This window comes from Capricornis sumatraensis, chromosome 21 (assembly GCF_032405125.1).
Source record: "Capricornis sumatraensis isolate serow.1 chromosome 21, serow.2, whole genome shotgun sequence".
In the NCBI taxonomy this organism is placed as follows: domain Eukaryota; kingdom Metazoa; phylum Chordata; class Mammalia; order Artiodactyla; family Bovidae; genus Capricornis; species Capricornis sumatraensis.
Window position 1 is genome coordinate 44,443,465 of NC_091089.1, and position 18,628 is coordinate 44,462,092.

The 18,628-nt window shown below is 50.3% G+C and overlaps 1 protein-coding gene across 3 annotated transcripts in view; it reads right to left on the minus strand.

Annotated features, from left to right (window-relative positions):
* The window catches only part of PPP4R1 (protein phosphatase 4 regulatory subunit 1), a 48,725-nt gene continuing 30,097 nt past the window's right edge, over positions 1–18,628 (minus strand). For 2 of the 3 annotated variants that reach the window (XM_068993617.1, XM_068993619.1), the window contains exons 11-20: positions 13,101–13,612; positions 10,316–10,464; positions 9,422–9,517; positions 7,879–8,064; positions 6,708–6,869; positions 4,361–4,461; positions 2,470–2,590; positions 2,225–2,359; positions 1,757–1,898; positions 1–1,035 (exon numbers count right to left, since the gene is read on the minus strand). In XM_068993617.1, coding sequence (XP_068849718.1) covers positions 872–1,035; positions 1,757–1,898; positions 2,225–2,359; positions 2,470–2,590; positions 4,361–4,461; positions 6,708–6,869; positions 7,879–8,064; positions 9,422–9,517; positions 10,316–10,464; positions 13,101–13,612 — 1,768 coding nt within the window. In that variant the 3' untranslated portion in view covers positions 1–871. The remainder of the gene's footprint in view (positions 1,036–1,756; positions 1,899–2,224; positions 2,360–2,469; positions 2,591–4,360; positions 4,462–6,707; positions 6,870–7,878; positions 8,065–9,421; positions 9,518–10,315; positions 10,465–13,100; positions 13,613–18,628) is intronic. The other variant, XM_068993618.1, reaches the window with a different exon arrangement.

Sequence of the window (18,628 nt, forward strand, 5' to 3'; positions counted from 1 at the left end):
CAGTCAGAAGTGTGTCCATCTCTGTATAGATCTTAGTAATAAATTTTATTTGGACAAGAGAACTTGTGCACAACAGTCCAAGAGCATGATTACAGACTGCGGCCCTCCCCGGGGGCACGGTGGTATACAGTATGTGAGACAAGTTGCACCTCAGAGCCGATCATGATCAAGTTAAAAACACCTGACATACAGAATACGTGCTAATAAATTTCCTCCGGGTCATGACCAGCATGAAGAAACCAGGACACGGATGCTCGGCAGACTCTGTGAGTGTGCACAGCAATATGCTGCATTTAAGAGTCACAATCAGCTCCACGTAGTGTTAGCATTGAGCCCTCAGGAGAAATCCAAAAAATATCTCCTCCCCGTTTATGCACGGCTAAACTAGTCATACTCTGGGCTGGACGGGGCGGCGGCCGCAGCCCCCGCAGGGCCCTGCCCGCGTGGACACGGCGAGGCCTGGTGCTGGCGGTCTCGGCCCAGCCCGGATGGCGGTCTCCACCTTCTGGCTGCGCTTCCGTCTTGCGGTGGTGAGATCAACCAGCGGGAAGCAAAGAGGCCTCGGCGTCGCATCCCTTCCGAGGAGAACGCTGGGCGATTCAAGTTTCGTTCAGTCAGGAAGACGGAAGGATTTAAGGCTTCGGTGACAATTATAATCCTCTGAGAAAAGTGTTTTCCCTTCAAGTCAAGACGAGACAACGGCGTTGACTGCACTTTCTCTTGACTCTGAGAATCCCTGGAATCGGTGTAGGCAACTTGCACCTGCAGCCGAGTGTCGCGGGAGGACGGGCCCCAAGGCTGTCCTGGCCACGCGTGGGCGCCAGCGGGACCTCGGCTCCCCGGGAGCGAGAGGCCCCCGGGACCACGCCAACTAGTAGGTGGAGGAGGCTGTGCTCAGGGCGTCTTCAGAGATCCTGGTGCTGGCCGGGTGGGTGCTGGCGAAGTACTTGACGTCACTGTCGCGGTCCATCTGCAGGGCCATGATGGTCTGCTCCACGGCTTCCTGGTGACAGCTGGCGGAGGTCAGGAAGTGCTCTGGAAACAGGAAGTGCAGACAATCAGAGTTAGCTTTGTTGGAGAACCAACAGTGATCCAGACTAACTCATGTTCTATGGAAAACACCCGAATATAAGAGAATCAAAAATTTACCTTGTTTTTCTAACAGACTAAATCATGTGAGATCTAATGGCAGCAATGCTAATAAATATATTAAAACTGGTGCTTGTTACAGCCATTACTTGACTTAGGTAGAGGAAAAACTTTTCCAAATACAAACTACCTACACAAAGAGAACCAGAGTCTTCTCCAACCATTCAGTGATGAATTCCAAAGGAGAAACGGGGAGCAACATACAGGCCCCTGTGTTCTATTTCAAAGTTTGTCTACGCAAAATTCTACCTGTCCCTGCTCACGAATTCACACGTTCAAGGGGTATATATCAGGCATTTGGGTGGGGGCAGTCCAACAGCCTGAGTCTCGAGGGAGGAGCTTATAATCTGCAGCAAAGCAGACAATAAGGGCATGTCCTCCACCTGACGCACATGCGCCTCCCGCCCCGAAGCTGAGATGGAGGTCAGGTGGGTGCCGAAGGCATGGTCCTCGCTGGATACCCAACTGGCCACACTACTGACTTCAAAGTATGAAGACAAGGCCATGTGGAACAGGCAGGTGAAAGTTCAGAGTCCCTCTCCTCGCCCCTGACTCAGTGTCAGACTTTCCCACAACCCCAGCCCTCCTGCTCAGGCCTCCGGCCCACCTTTCTCCAGCAGAGTTTGTCTCAGTGTCTTTGCAAGCAGCACGCGCACGTTGGGAACCCTGTCGTTCGCCAAGGTGAGCAGGTGTGGCATCAGCTGCACGGCGAACTGGTCCATGGGCAGGCAGTCATCCTCGATGACGGTCTGGGGACAGAGACCTGTGTCAGCTGCTGGCTCCATCAACCAGGCTGGAATGCCAGCTCGAGAAGCCCTTCAGAAACTGCTGAAGTGCCTCAGAGTCCCACGACTACCTTTAAACTAATATTCCAGGCACTCAGGAACTTGACATGATGCAGTAAGTCCCCGAGAGATGCACAGCGGAGGCTTGGCAACACGTTCACCTTCACAAACCTGGGAACTCCAGGCACCAATGGCCGCTACTGGGAGCGCAGGGGATGGGGTGGGGGTGGGGTGCCCAGATAGCAAAACTCTGCCTTCAGGGACAGGACGGGAGTGAAGGGGGCCCTCACCTGGCAGACAAAGACGAAGGCCTGTCGCCCGGACCACCGCGGACAGCGGCCGAAGCTCTCCACCAGCTCCTGGATGAGGTCTGCACCAAAGGTGGGCGGCGCTGCCCGGTGCAGCTTGCGCACCATCTCGCTGACCTGCGGGGGACACGCGGGTGAGCCACACCGCTGCCTGGCCTCACTGAGGCCGCTGCTCCAGGGCCCCGTTTCTCCTTTGGAATTCATCACTGAATAACGCGACCACCTACCAGCTTGTAGGAGATCCAGCGCACGGAGGACACCTTGTCCGCACAGAGGTTCAGGGCGATGGGGCGCAGGTAGTCGTACACATCCCGGGGGCTGTACAGCTCTAGGAGCAAGATGAGCTGCCTGCAGAACGATGAGAGGCAAAAACGCAGTCACAACCCCTCTGCCAGCATGAAAGACGGCTGCTCGCCTGCAGCACATGCCGTCCTGGTTGAGTCTGAGTGGAATGCACGGCGGGTCACATGCCCAGTCAGATGAACAACAAAGCGACGAGATGCCCCATCAAAGGGCACGCAGACCCCGGGAGAGGTGCCCTGCAGACCCTGTCCCAGCCTTGGAAAGCAGAGGAGGCCATGCCCTCGTGAGCAGAAGCCTCAAGCCCCCAACTCCATGGAAAGGCAGCAAAGCCTGTCAGCGCCCCACGTGGAAGCTGGCCCGGAAGGCCAGGCGGAGCTTCCTGAGCCGAGACCCCTGGCTGATGCCAAGCCAAGAGTCTTGTCCTGCTGGAAAGGGGTGGGGAGCACTGCCCAGATGGAGCACGGATCCAGGCAGTGACATGGCCCCAGGGAGGGTGAGGGCTCCAGGGGGCTCCAGCACACAGGCCTCCCCAGGACTGAGGCCCAACCAAGGGGGCAGAGGGCCTCCCTTTGCCCTGCACTGGGCAGCCTCTACCACACAGGTGGCAACCCCAGCCCAGGGCTGGGAGGGCTCCGGGTAGAGGAGGCCCCCAGTCCCCACCCTCAGCAAAACGCAACGGCAGCCCACACTGTGTAGAAGCGCCCTAGGCACAAAGGTGACACGGTGACACCACCTGACGTGGCGTCCGCTGCCTGGACAGACGCCCCCCGTCTACACCAGCTGCAGAGGAGGAAGCCGGGCGGGACAGAGCTCGGGTCAGCGACCCTGGAATGCGCTGAAATAAATACCCCAACCCCAAATCCAGGCAAAGGCGTCTTCTGAAAATGCAGGCGATGCCCAGAATCCAGAATATTTGACAAAGACCTCTGACAACGCCCAACTGAAAAACAGGCAATGGACTTGAAAAGACGTCTCTCCAGAGAACAGGTGCAAGTGGCCAACAGCACATGAGAAGGTGAGCATCACTAATCACTGAGGAGACGCGCACCGAGACCCACGGTGCCACTCTACACCTGCGGCGATACTGGCTACGACTGGAGAAAGAGGGAAGCGTGGGAAATGCGCCCCTAACCCGGGCACCCCCATCACTGGTGGGGATGCAAGAGCCGGCAGCCATTGTGGAAACAGCCATGCGGTTCCTCGATCAAATGAACACACAATCAGTGGATGACCCAGCATGTCCACCTCAAAAACCTGAAACCACCACCTATCCATGGGTGTTCACAGCAGCAACGCCCACAGCAGCTAAAACGCAGAACCCGGCCAGGGGAACAGACTGAAAGGTGGTGTGTTCACGAGAGCAGTGCACACTCGTCACAGGGAAGGGCATTCCGACAGCTGCCCGCGAAGAGCATGACGGCATGGCTATGTGAAGGGGCCGCACACCCGCCCGCGGCTCACGCGGTCGCCCCGGAGGAGCTGCTCGCAAGTGTACGGACACAGCGGACTGACTGGGCTGCGGGTGCCCGGGGCGTCCTTCTCGGATGAAGAGACGCTCTAAACGGGACGGTGGGGGCACCGCGCCAGCGGCAAAGGTGCTTGTGTGTATTTTACCACAATTTTAAAAAACGAAGGTGACAGAGTCTTAAAAAAAAACCAATCTGTGAGAACTCACTGCCAGTCAGACCCCACATCACAAGCCTCATGAAAAGAGCTGGACGCCAGACAGAAGTGAGGATCCACGCGGTGACGAGGCAGGAAACCCAGGACAGGCCGGGGGCGCAACCCCCACCCCAAACACACCCGAGGACTCACTCGGCCAGCTCGGCTCGGAAGCGCCAGTTCCTGCTGTTGTCAGTCACCAAGAACTCCTGAAGCTGATACAGGTACTCTCTTCTCTTGTCGATGTGAAGAAGCTGAAGAAGCAAAACAAGAGCGCTCACGAGGACGAGGCGGAGGCGGCTTCCCTCGCCCGCTGCTGAGCAGCTGCGAGCCGCGCGCCCGTCCTGGGGGAGGACAGAGGCCGTCTTCCAGCGCCGGCTGAAGCCTGCCGCTCCTGACTCCGCCACCCACCGTCAGGAGTTCTCCCTTCCTCGTCTTTGCTTCCTGGGCCAGCGCATGGCCTCCTCTGGCCTCCGCTGCGCCCTGCCCACACCCCAGGCAAGGCCCAGGAGCACCCCAGGGCCACCCCCGAGCAGGCACCATGCTCCTGCTCACACGTCTGTGCCCAGTGCACGGCACTGTAATGGCACATTGTAGGTGCTCATAAATACTTGACTGAAAAAAACTAATCTACCCCAATAATGGTTCTGTAAATATTTGAAAGTAGCTTCATAGTCAATGAGGGGGCAACCTCTAAAAGTTGACGTGTCTATTAGTCGCTCAGTTGTGCCCGACTCTTTGAGACCTCATGGACTGTAGCCCACCAGGCTCCTCTGTCCATGGGATTCTCCAGGCAAGAATACTGGAGTGGGTTGTCATACCCTCCTCCAGGGGATCTTCCTGACCCTGGGATCAAACCTAGGTCTCCTCCATTGCAGGCAGATTCTTTACCATCTGAGTCACAAAGAAACAGTCTAAGTTTAAACTCAGTATTCTGATTCTCTAGCTTCACAGAGTACTTTCTAACGACAATGTGCTAAAGGACGTCCTGACCATTATGTGGCTGGTTTCATGTTGAACTTATTATTGGAGCAATTCTGAAACTTTTTCATTTGCTCAACTAAATTAGCAAATGACTAAATATGGTAATGATGCTAAAAAACAGAGCTTTTACCACAAGAAAAGAAAAAGTGTGAAGAAAGGAGAGGAAATGGTGTTGGATTGGAAGTGAAGACACCATATAAACTAAATGCCTTTTCAAACCCTCTCCCCAAGCTCTTGTCCCCTGAGAACGAGAGCCTGGAGCTCAGCTCCAGACACCCAGGCTCCCCAGAAAGGACCAGGGCTGCCGGGGAGACAGGAGAAGCCGGGCCTGAAAGTGAGACGGGCCTGGAAATGAGGGGCAGAAAGGACACAGGAGGTGGCTTTAAGGGCTCTCAGTTGCCAAATTTACACTTCAAACAAACAACAGAAATGGATTCTGTTACACAGAATAAAAAGGTAATTCTGGAGTCCACACTGATACTATCAAAAAAAAGAAAAAAAAAAAACTTCCAAAAAGGCAGAGGAAGAGAAGGAAAAGGTTATCTTTACAGGAGATACTAGTAACTATAGAAAGAGTTACAAAAATAGAACATTGGTATTTTACAACCCACAGGGTCATAAGTGATTCAGGGGGGAGCTGGGTACAGACACACGAGCACAGAAGCAGCGGGGAGAGATGCTCAGAGCCTGAATGCACTGCCCATTGAGAGGCACCGACCCATGACCAGGAGTCTGGACTCAGCACCACCGGGGCCCCAGGAGCCCACACCATGTTACCCTTGAGAGGAGACCCAGGACCCATGCAGAGAGGCCGTGCCCCTGCACGCATCACCTGTGACACTGAATCTGACTAGCTGACAGCGCTCAGACATTTCAAACTGGGGACATTCGGCAAGACCACCAGCCCAGCCTCTTCAAACAGGCCCAGGCCACTGAAGGTGGGAGTCAGGGAGGCTGATCTAGATCTAAGGGACTGAAGAGACACTTCAATGCAACGTGCGATTCCCCACTGGGGTCTGAGTCGAGGGGACAATTCAGGACACTCTGAGAAACTGTGATTACAATTCTCCTGCACCTCAGACTTAGGACTACGGTAGCTGCCCAGGGCTAAACCATTTACGGTCAGTGCTCTCGTACTGGAGACCACGGTCCACGTCAGAGGGGGAGGACAAGGGGACCTCTCAGAGTTCCCACACAACACAGAAGGCTGAACGTCTACAGGACTTTCTGTGTGTTCAGTTCAGTAACGTTTGAGAAAAAAATGTACTAATGTTTGTAACCGTGATGTAACATCATTTCCAAATGAAACTCAGCGTGATTTTTAAATTAAACACTAAAGTGACATCAGCAAAACTGATCAGAGTGGGACTATTTTCTAAGTCATCTTTTGCCATCAAGCTCATGGCAACACTTCTCACGGAACACACGGGAACCTATCTTGATGGCAGCGTGGAGTCAAGACTCTAAATCTACAGTGCAAGACCAGTGTTTGAACGTAAAAGGACTTAGAAGTTACCTTCAGAAAGTCGTGCAAGTGCTTCAGGACACCTATCCTGACTTCATCGAGGTCTTTTAAAAATCCATTAAAAATTGGGACCAGGTCTGCAGCTGTGAGCTGGTCTCCCAGGATGACAGCGAGCTCATGGATGGAGAAGGCTAACGTTCTTCGAACCTTCCACTGCACGAGTGAAGACGATGGCATTAGTGAGCTGAACACAAAGTCCTGGTGCTTTGACGTCCGGACAATACATGAAGGCTAATTTATATCTGAACGTGTTATTAACCTCAAGTGAAATCAAAATAAAATAGTAATAATAGATACCCAGTTTAAAATGCTCACTTTCTATCAAAAACTGGCAGAAAAACGTCAAGTCCCTCAGAGTATGTATCATTCCCCCTTTCACTCAGGAAGAAACACAACGCTTGGCAAGCATGGTGGAGCCGCCTGCGTGCCTTCGGAGCACTGGGGGCCCAACCTCCTGGTGCCCCCCTCCTGGCTCCACACGGTCTACCCTGGATTCAAAACAACCCCAAAACATATTCTTAAGGAACTGGCCATTAAAGAAATACAAGATTGGGGAAATCTCTTGAAGGCAGCCCTGGAAAAGAACCACTGAACAGGAATGCCCTGCTTTTATAGGCAACTTTATGTCAAAACCTTATTTATCTTCATGTGGGCTTGATTTAAAATTTTACTTTTTTATTTTGCTTAAAACTTTACTTGCTGAGAAGCTGGTTAGGACAAGGGGTTTATATCCCCATTCCCAAACACCAGGACCTCTTCCTGAGACAGAACGCTGTGCCTGCAGCGATGTGCCCCACCATGGAGGAGGGCAGGGTGCTCCGCTCAGAGCTGTCCCGTCACTGTCACCACAGCCACGAGAGGCCGGGCAACAAAGGCGGAAAACCGCTCAGGGTCACCGGCTGTGTGGAGGAAGCATTTCTGCTACTGTTTCTGGCGGAAGGGCCCCACTTTCTTAAGAATTAATCTGCACATACATTTCAGACCACAGCGCCAGCACCTCTGTGAGTTGGGGACGTCGGCAGTTCAAATGGGAGGCGGATTTTAGGGGTTTAGTCCAAAAGAAGGAGCGATGTGCGAGTGGAGGGAGGAGCCTGGACCTGCAGCCTCCCCTCTGCGCGCCGCCCCGTGCCCCGGCCCCGAGGTTTGGCCGGCGGCCCTGCACCTGCATGTCCGAGGCCAGCGTCTCGTAGGTCTCACGCAGGCAGTGCCAGTTCTGGCGGCCGAGCGTCAGCGCCACGCCCGGCAGGCTGTAGGCGCAGTGCTTGGCGATCTCGGTGTCCACGGTCTGCGCCCGCGAGGGGTCGGTCATGGACAGGTACTGGTCAAGCAGGGCCTGGGGCACCACGTCCTAAACGAGACAGGGTAAGACTTTGTAGATTAGGTATGCTTATGTTAAATACCTGGATTTAACGCAGCATCTCATACAGCAGCAAAAAACCTGTCTCCACGTCTCTAATAACTGAGAGAGAAGAAAACATGCAAAGGGAAATACAAGTATCAGTGAATAAAAGTACCTCTAGGACAAAGACGACAGACAAGACCTTAAAACAGAAAACAGCTTAGATGACGATGAGAACTGTTCACTAAATTTACAAGACGCCAGAAACAAGAGCAGGTGCTTCAGTGCTGGCAAAGATTATAGAGTCTGGAGTGACCCAGAGACTCGGGAAACGGGTCTGCTCCCGCGCCGCCAACCAGCCAGCATCTTAAAACCACCACCAACCACCTCCAGAGGGGAGTTTTAGCAATGATCTATGGAAACTCGAAGTGTGCATACCTCTAACAACTAGTATCAATGATCTTGGGTGATACAGCTTTGCAGGGAGCTACAAGATAAAGGCACAATGCTGCCTTGGGTGAAAAACCAAGTGGGTGCTGGAGAAAACTGTGAAGGAAGCGCAATTCTGAACTTTGTAAACTTAGTCTCTATTTTTAAAAAATAAAGTGGAAGTTCATGGAAGCAATGAGCCAGACTGTATGTACTAGCTTGGAAAAGCGTGCTTTAAAACACTGTGAATGTGGGCTCCGTTTTTAATCAACAGAACAAACAACAATCAAGGATTCGCCCCCTTTGGCCCAGGCACCATCATGGTGCATGGGCTTCACCTGTAATGTCAGAGCACACCTGCACCCCCGCCACAGCCCTGCCCACATGGCGGGGGCGCTGCTGTGCTGGGGTGGGGGCGGAGGTGATCTGTGTTCCTGTGCAAAGAGCTCTAAGACACGATGTTTTTAAAATGAAAAGAAAGAAAGGCACCACCACACCCCAGCGGCCCCACACTTGAAGCCTCTGTCTCAGGGCACCCTGTGGCCGATGGCACCTCATGGCGGCTCTGGCCCTGCGTCCACGTTCTCCTCCCTGAAACCCAGCTCCACCTTACAAGCCACACAACCCAGGCATGAAGATCAGGCGTGACAGCCTGTCTGTCTCTGAAAGACAAAGGTGCGCATGCCTGTGCTCACGTGCCCGCAGACTCGCTCTGAGGAAACATGGAAGGAGGGTGGTTGTGGTCACCCTGGGGGGAAGGGGTCATTGTGTGAGAAAGGAAAGGTCTCTGCTTGTCCTCCACTCCACAGCTTGAATCTTCTCATCAAAAATATGACACACAAGCAAGCACTCCTTTCCAAAACATTATCAGAAGGGCCAGATTCGGGGAGAAATGGGCTGAAAGTGGGGTGAAAGTAACGTGTCTGGGGTCGCTGACCTGGACTTTAGCTCTCCTTTCCTCTTCAGGGCTGAAGCCACTGCCAGGGCCCACGTCTGAGCCATTGTGCATGGAGTGCAGGGCAGAGTCCACAGTCTGCTGGGAGAAAAGCCACTTAGACAGCCACCCCTGTCAGGCAGCTCCTTGCTCCTACACCGTCTAAGCTGCTCACCTTTCACGACCTCCAAAGGAGGAATGCATATGAAGTCTTCATGCTTTTCAACGTTTATCAACAGACGTAAGACCTCCTAAGAGTTCCCCTGCCTCAAATCAAATTTGCAGAATAGGCTACTTAAGGTTTAAAAATAAATTCCAGAAGAAATGTAATTGAAAAGCTAATATAGAAGTAATTTTGGAAAGGCCCAAATATCTAAAATTAGCAATCAATAAAAACAGTACTTAGAGGGTACTACAGTCAACTCTTCTACGGTATGTTGTACGCAGTTTTTCTTCTACTACTTCTGGCTATTTCTAAGTTCACAAAGACACCTTTTTTTCTTGTCACAGATGACACGGTAGCACGGGGAAAGCCAGTGCAGGACACAGGCCGGGGGCCAGCTCAGCCCACACCTACTCCTGGCCTCAAGTCCCGATCTTCACTCAACACCATGCTCGCTGCAGGGAGAGGCCGGTCAGAGACCCAGCGCCTCTCCAGAAAGACAGGGGGGCAGTTCGTCACCCCAACAGAGGGCTCTGCCCCCTGCAGTGCCCTCACCTGGGCTGCAGTGGGCAGGTGGGGAGGATGGACCAACTGCTAACTCCAAGCAAGGAGCCGTGACCCTCGGGTGTCACAGAGATGACATGCGGCGACTTTATGCAGAAGGGGGACACTAAGTGGCCGGGATGAGCCCCACGGCCGCCCGAGAACATGTGCCCGCCCTGCGGCACCCTCACCTCTTCACTGATCAAAGGCCCAGCGGCGTCATGGTCAAGCCGGCAGCTGGGGAGCTCGTCCTGGGGGGCCCTCCGGGCGGCCTCGCCGGCCTCGTCGCCAGCGTCCAGGCTGGAGGCGCGCAGGGCAGCAGCCAAGACATCCACCTGTGCTGTGGGTGGAAGGACAGGCTGTGAGCCGGGCCGCTGTGCGGGACTACCCCTTCGCGGACGCTGTTATGGGCTCAACGAGGCGCAGTGTTCTGGGGACACTACCCTCGAGAAGCTGGAAGAGACCACTACTGTGGTCAATCATTAGTTTTCCCAGGGAAGAAGTAGAAAACTAACACGCTTTCATGAGATTAAAGTGTTTACCCACTACTGTGCATTATTCTGCGTTAGTACGAGAAGAGGTGCTATCTAGTCAATTTCAAGGTCAGTGAACTATGTTTCGGGGACCATGAGTGGGACTGGCTTACTTACTAAGCCACCTTAGCAGGAGAGCAGTCACACAGACCCTGCCAACATAAAACACGGGAATTACAAAGACGTCTGTGGCAGTCACATTTAAACATCTCACATCTTACTCTGGTTTATTTATATTTTCCTCTAATTTTTTTAAGTGAAATCAGTGACTTGCCCCAAACACAGGGATCCCAAACAAGCACTGTCTTGTTCTCAGGAAAGCAAAACAACAGATCGCCTAGCAGCAGTGCTGAAGTCTGACAACCAGCATTGTCTACGACTTTGAGTTATATCTTCTGTATAAAAGTTGTTCAAAGCGAAGACAAGCATTCTTCCTCCTCTGCCCCAAATGAGGAATTTAGCAAAAAAAAGAAAAAAAATTTTGTTTAGCATTAATTCAAGTAACAATCCCCCTGGATGCTCAAAACATAGGAATTTATAAAGTTTAACTGCAAATTTACTTAGTACAAAGATGAGAAAGTGGGCTCCTGCTCTACTTAGAGATGATTAAAAAGCAATCAGCATTTTATTAAGATAGCCTATTACCATGCTACAGCATTTATAAAATTTACCATAAAGTTTCCTACGAGTAACTGGCAGCAGCGACACAGGAAATGTACAGGATGAGCTGACTGAACACATTACACTGAGGTGTCCAATCGTGAAAGCTTACTCGCGGACTGTATCCCCACTCTTCCGGGAATCTCGGCGGCTATCTGTACTAATCCTTTAGTCACTTCTGCTCCCCTTTCAGAATCCTCTGAGTTCCCACAAGGAAATCACCGCAGAACTAGAGGAGGCCGACTGTCCGGTCCATGCTCTGGACTGGCCAAGTGCTCAGCCCCTGGTGGACACGGCAGGTGGGGTCTGTGTCCCTGACCCCTGATGACGCTGTCCCGGGAAGCCTTTCACAGAGCACGCCTCACACAGGCAGCCTGCTCCAGGGGGCGCTCTGTACACGCCTGCTAGTCAGCCAACTCTCTAACACCTAATAAACATTAATGGGAATATCGAATATGCTACTTTAAATGCTTTTTAAACAATAAGCTAGAAGTAATTTGTGTAGTTTGCTTTTTGAAAAGAGCTACACGGACATATGAGTTTCAGGATATAACTGTGTGTTTCCCATCGTGAAACAGTGACTAACACTGTCTGACCTAAAATTTACAGCCTGTAATTGAGATTTTAGTAGCAATACTGTATTACGATTTAATTATTTCTCTAATTCAGCTCTTAAACCTGCTACAATTTAAACGTGTCACCCCATTCTCTCTGTCCGCAATGCTGATGATTGAGAACACAGTCATTTATCGACTAAATCATCCAGCGTCCCTTACCGAGCACCTTGTATGCGCCAGGTGCGTGCTCCAGACAAGTGACCATACGGTGACAGCAGACGCTAAGGCCCAGCGAAGACAACTGCTGACTTCCCCTCCACTGACGACACTTCCCAAGTTCAATGTAACTGGATTTTGTGTGCCTGGAAGGACACTGAAGGTATGGCTCTGTCTGCTTTAAAAGCAGGGATCTGCCAGCACTGAGCTAACTGACAGTTTACAAGTTTAGCTTCTGCAACAAACAAGGAAAGCCAAGTCCACAGAAGATCTGGAGACTTGCAGTTTGGGGATTTTTCAAAACTGCTTTCTGTTTCACAGTAACATTCCAGATTGCCCTGACGGTTAGCGTGGTCAGGAACCCTCCTGATGCTCTGATGTCACCGGCGTCAGATGCCCACGCTCAGACCATAAACCACCCCCGGAATGGGCGGCCTGGGCCCTCTCCCCACACCCATACTCCACGATGTGAGAGCAGCTTGCTGTTTTTAAACAGTCACACAGAGCGACCTTCAAGGCTGCCTTTCACAATGGCAGAACCCAGGTGACACATGTGTAACCCAATGGGAACAAGGGCCGAACTGAGGCACGAAGACGCCAGTGGGACCCTCGCCAATGAGCACCACATCCTGCTCCACAGGAAGACGGGCATCTCATCCCCGCTTACAGGTCATGGGCCTTCCTACACAGTCCTCCTTCTGTAAAACAAAGCACTGTCTATTGAGACCCAGGGCAGACGAGCAGAGGCAGGACTCAAGGTTTAACCTGTAGACCAGTGAGTGTGTGTGAACACATCAGAGCGATCTATGAACCAGGACACTGGAACCTGCTACACTCAGACAATGACAAGCTCCTCTAAAATTAACTCCCTAAAATGCAGACCGATCATGCTCAAGATAAGAATGCATGATGACAATGGTTGATAGCAATTTTTAAAAGGTAACCTTTCTGGCAGAAAAAACTCAGAAAGTAACATTTCATCAGAACAAAGAACCGACTCCCTCCCATACCTTTCACATCGGGGTCATCAATGTGTGGCTCCAGGTTTTCTATCATCTCCTCCAGCTCCTTCCTGGTGGCCATGGTGATGCTGGTGGGGCCGGGGGCGGGCACTTCGGGCTCCACATCCAGCCCCTGTGGACTGGGCTCGTTCCCGGAGCCCTGCTCCAGCTCCACGTCCAGGTCTATCTCGGGGAGAGGAGTCCTCCAGAAGTGGAAGGAGTTGTACTGCTCCTGGTCCAAGGGAGCTGAGTCCTGTGCACCGGTGCCGGCCTCTGGCTGGGACGCTAACCTGCAGGCGCAGGCCTCTTGCTCCTCCTCGCTGCCAGCCGCGTCCGGGGGAGGCTCCGGGAAAGACCGGTGAGGTGAGGAGCTCTCCGCAGGAGCGCTCAGTTCGCCCGGCGGCTGCCTCGGGGTCTCGGCACCGTCCGCCAGCGCCTCTTCCAGGTGGACGCTGGAATCACCCCCAGTGGGCCTGGCCTCTATGTCCTCTGGAGCATCTGCACCCCTGGTCCTTTCACTGCTTCGTTCGGGAAAAAGAAAGTCAAAGTATCAAGATAATTCCTGAAGAAAACCAAATAAAGATACTACTTAAAACAATTTAGAGTTAAAATTAAATATTAAAGATTTTTATTTTTAGAAATATTAACTTTAAATGTTAAATATTAAAGATTACAAGTTATCCATACAAATTCAGTGGTTTGTGTATATTACTGATGATGCTTCTTTTTCCATCAGGTGTCCTGTGGAAACATCAGTTAAGTCTAGATATTAAACTACTAGGTATTAGCTGGAGGAGATAATATTTAAGATGTGATGATAAAATATCATGCTAATTAAAATAATAAAGAAACTAAAAAGGAACAGTAGGAAGATAAATTCCCACAGGGCATTTTAAGCTAAATACATCTTCTAAATTATCTGATTTTTAGGATTATGGTATTGTCACTGTGTTCCAGTGACATACTGACAAGCTCAGAAGTAAAACCACCTTGCCCACACTGAAAAGAAACAAACCCCTCCACACAACATGAGAGAAGATCCTTATTCACTCTTACAAAATACATTCAAGTCCACTTAGGTGTAAATACAGTTAATTCTACTTCTGCACTTTCAGCTCTACTCCCAGATGCTTCCCTAAAATGGAGTCATGATCTAACTGGTAGAGAGATGGTACAAGCCACTACACCTAAAGCTCACTGGTCACTACATCCATCACCTAAGCTAAGTTTATCCCCTAAAGTTTATTTGACTCAATTACATTTAACAAACGTGTACTGAGCACCTCCTAGGAGCCAGGAGGTGACACTGTATTGAGGATCTGTGTGTGAATGAGACTCAGGTCCTGCTCCTGAGGTTGTAATTAGAGGCAAACAGCAACAAAGCAGGTGACCACCGGCAAAGCAGTGCGCACAGAAGCACGCCCATGATCCTGGGAGGCGGGGCTGGGAGGAAAGGCTTCAGTCGGAACAACAGGAGTCGTGTCTGAAGAAGCAGTCAGCGTCTGCGAGGCTGGAGGGGAAGTGAGCTCAGACAGGCGTGCGAAGGCAGGGGTGACAGAAGAGGGGCAGCGCTTTCAGGAAGCAGAAATGCGAGTGTGATGGCTCAGAGAGGAGACGCTGCCGTCTGCATGGGCCGCGCTGGGGTCTACACGCTGTTCCAGGTGGTGACGCCCTGGGAGGGTGGTCACACCCTGAGCCAGACCAGAGGGGACTCAGGAGGATGAGTGTGGGCTGGGCATGAATGTCCGCACGCCAGGCGTGCAGAGTAACCAAGAGTACGGCATTCTTCTCGTACAAAAGGGTGCGTGAGGCGTAGGGAGAAAGGTCAGAAGAGATGAAGAACTGGAGATGCAGGAGGCTGACGGAATAGCTGGCAAAGCCACGTCTTTCTCGAGAGAACAGACGGGGGCTGAGAACCCAGGCGGGCAGATGAGACAGGTGACGAGACACCTCTTTCTAAGAACCATGACAGGGAGGTGAGGATGGACACATGTCCCGTGAGTGTGGGGGGAAAGCTAAAGGTGCTCCCCTGAAACACAGAATAAAAGGCATTACACAGGAGGCTCCCCGGCCTGCACCCTGGCAGGTGACGGCACCACCTATGTGATACCCCAGCCACCGTGCATGGTCTCGGGAGGTCACTCCCTTCCCGGATTAGATTTTGTCTTATAGGAATGTTTACACTGTTTTCAGAAACGATTTTCTGAAAACACAGCATGATTATTTTACAAAGCTGTTTTAGATACAGATACAGACATTTTAAAAAGTCATCTGAAAACAGACCACACAGTGACAGCATTTAAAATTCTGGTGTTTCTCCTCCGTCCTGATAAACCATAAACTAGGCCACATGCGAACTGTGCGAGAGCTCGGTCCTCACCCTGCATTCGCGCTGCAGGCTCCACGCTCACACCCTGTTCAGAAAGCGAGGGGCTGGCTGCGAGGCCTACAGCACCCTGGAGGGCCCCAGCAGTCCTCCAAGCCAGTGCTCCTGTGTGTAATATGTACATATGAATTGCATGACGTTTTTCCAACCGTCTTCTCTATTAAAGATATTTTTTCTTTTGTTTTAAAAAATGATTGGGATAATTGGTAATATTTGAGTGAAATCTCTAGATGACAGTATTGTATCTATTTTAACTTTTCAATTGTGGTAATGAGACTGTGGTTATGTGTTCATGTCTGTGTGTCTTGAGAAAATACACAGTGAAATATTTAAGAAAGTATATCATGTCTAAAACTTATCTCAAAGAACTCAGAAAAATAATAACAAAGCAACTATGGTAAAATCTTAACATTTGAAGAAATCTAGAAGAAGGGTTTATGGGATTCTCTGGTATTTTTACAGCTTTTTTGATATTATGCAAACTAAATTTTAAAAATCAAAGCAACAGGACATTGCTTGGTGGGGGTGGGGAGCAAATGACTGAAACTTCAGACATCATCTGTTACCTGAAGAACTTAATAAATTTCCATTTAAAATTCACAAACAAAAACTTATTCAAAGCCAATTAGTTTGGAAAACTATTCCAAGGGCCTGAAGCTCCTTTATCACTGCCTCATCTCAGCATTAAAGTTAAATTTTAACATTCTCAGCAAGAAAAGCAGAGTCACCAGCCAAGTCACTCTGTCTGCTAATGAAAATTACTAATCTGTCCTGACTTCAAACTCCTGCCACGGTTTTCAAGAGAGAAAAACATCTTCCCTCACATGAAATTCTGCAAAGTATTAAATTCTGTATGAATACCAGTTGCTTCAAACTGTCAAAAATATGAATTCTCTAAATATGCTTTTTCCTGAAGCTGAGTAATAACCAGTGCACCATCAAGCTGCTGAAGACGGTCAGGATTCTGACCTTCCTAATAGTTAGTCTTGCAAACACCACCATACGAGAAAACACTGCCATACGTGCAAACACACTGGAGGAGAGGGGTTGGCACAGTGAGCAGAGCACCCAGCTCCTCGGAGGTGCCAGAGGGTCAGCCAGGAATACGTCTCCACCAGCACCCACGTCCCCTGGGATCTACACTGGCTGACAGTTAACATCCTTAGGGTCCAGGTGAGCCAAGACCCTGGCCTAGGGAAGTGACTGGGGAACCGCTGGTCCCAGAAGTGCATGGGCGAGCTGGGCAGCAGCAGACACGGACTCCATGTGCTCACTTAATGGAGTCTCAACATCAGTGAAATACTTCCAGATTTAAAACAATAACAATCAGTTTTACTTACACAAAGTTAGCTTTATGGTAAACTGACAAAGACTAGCAAAAACGATTCAGTTACTTAAGGCTTTTGGGATAAAATCCATTACTTTCTTACATTAACTCATTTGAGATTTATCATGTGCCGAGGGCATGCCAGGGCTGGTGATGGTATGAGAACACAAGATAAACCCAGGCTACCGTGCAAGGGACCTGCAGTCTGTGGATGTCGTGTGCAAGCACAGGATGAGGAGACAGGCCCACATCAGCGCTTGTTCTCCAGCGCTCAAGACAGACAGGATGCAAACGCTCTGGGTTTCCTCCAAGACACTGAGGTCGTCCGTCCAGACAGCTCTCTGTGAAATGAGGCGTGGGCAGAACAGGATGGCGTCCCAGACGGGAAGAGGGAGACCCAGAAGAAGGCAGTGTGCAGAGAGTAATGTGATATTAATAGCTGGTTTAGCTAAATGGAAGACAGGGTGCTCATCTCAGATAACAGTGCAAATCTCAACACTTAACCACTCTGGAAGCACCTTTCTCAACACCTTCAAAGAAGCCTGATCCAGGGTGAGTGAGGGTGAGTGAGAGAGAAACCTGGCATTTTATAAAGTCAGAGATTTATAACCAATACATGCTTCAAAGAGTAGTAAGTGATATTAAGTAGCTCCAGGATCAGATAAAACAATACAAACAAAATAAACAGCAGTGGAAACATATTGCTAAAAACTTGCTTTGTAAGACATCTGCTTGAGAAATCTGAATTCTAGGAAACCGAGAGGACCCTGAGAACAAGAACCAAGTCCTGTGTATCTGGCTACAGTCACTGGTTCATAGTAGGTGTTCAATTAGGTTTTGCTAAATGAACCAATCAACAAACCTTAAAAAGCAAAACTAGATTTAAGGCAGCTCAACACGTATTTAAGAGTGGGCCATCCAGCTAATGGCTCTGAGATAAATAATACATGGAACTACATGTCGGCTTTTACAATATCTAACAGAACTCTTTTCGCAGCCAGGAACTGCCTCCTCCCTCCACCAACATCATTAACATGAGTCAACAAAGTCTAAAAATATAGTGAAAGTCCAATGCTACAACAGCACTGACCTGACACTAAGACAGATCTCATTACAATGGAAGGGGAGTTAAGGTTTGTAGCCAAAAGATGACCAACAGTCTTTAAACAGCTCTTCCAACAAGATCCTATAGAGGCAGTCCAGCAAAATCACCAGCCATGTTTGGCCACACCAATGTTTTTGTCAATAAAGTTTTATTGGAACACAGTTGAGCCCACACACCACGGACTGTCTGCAAAGGCAAGGTGAGTAGTTCTGACAGAGACTTTAAAGTATTTTCCGCAGGTCTTTTATGGGAAGTCTACTCACCCCTGTCCTATACGACTCTCCGTAAATTTACATTATCACTTCCTAGACTCTTTCCAGATTCAGAAATAAATAAAAGCTATGCAACAGTCTTCATACAATTAGTGCCACTAGCGAAAAGCTCGCTGATCTTAACAGTGAGAGGAGAGAACCCCCACCGCCCATCATCACTGAAAAACGTCCTGCAGCAATGGTTTTCAAAAGCAGTGACTAACTTTCCTGGCTAGGAAGATAGCTTTAGGGTGATTTTTCTTCCTTCACAGAGAACAGTACCTTGGGTTTGACTATTTAGCAGGACAGGAGGAGAACGGGCAAAAAGGTAGAACAAGGCAGCAGAGAAGAAAGGAAGGAGTGCCAAGTCACAACATCAAGAGAGGAAATGCCCCAGAACCAAGACCTACAGAAGAAAATGTCCATTAGCATCGTGACAAGGGGGGCGGGTGCCCAGGGAACTCGGCC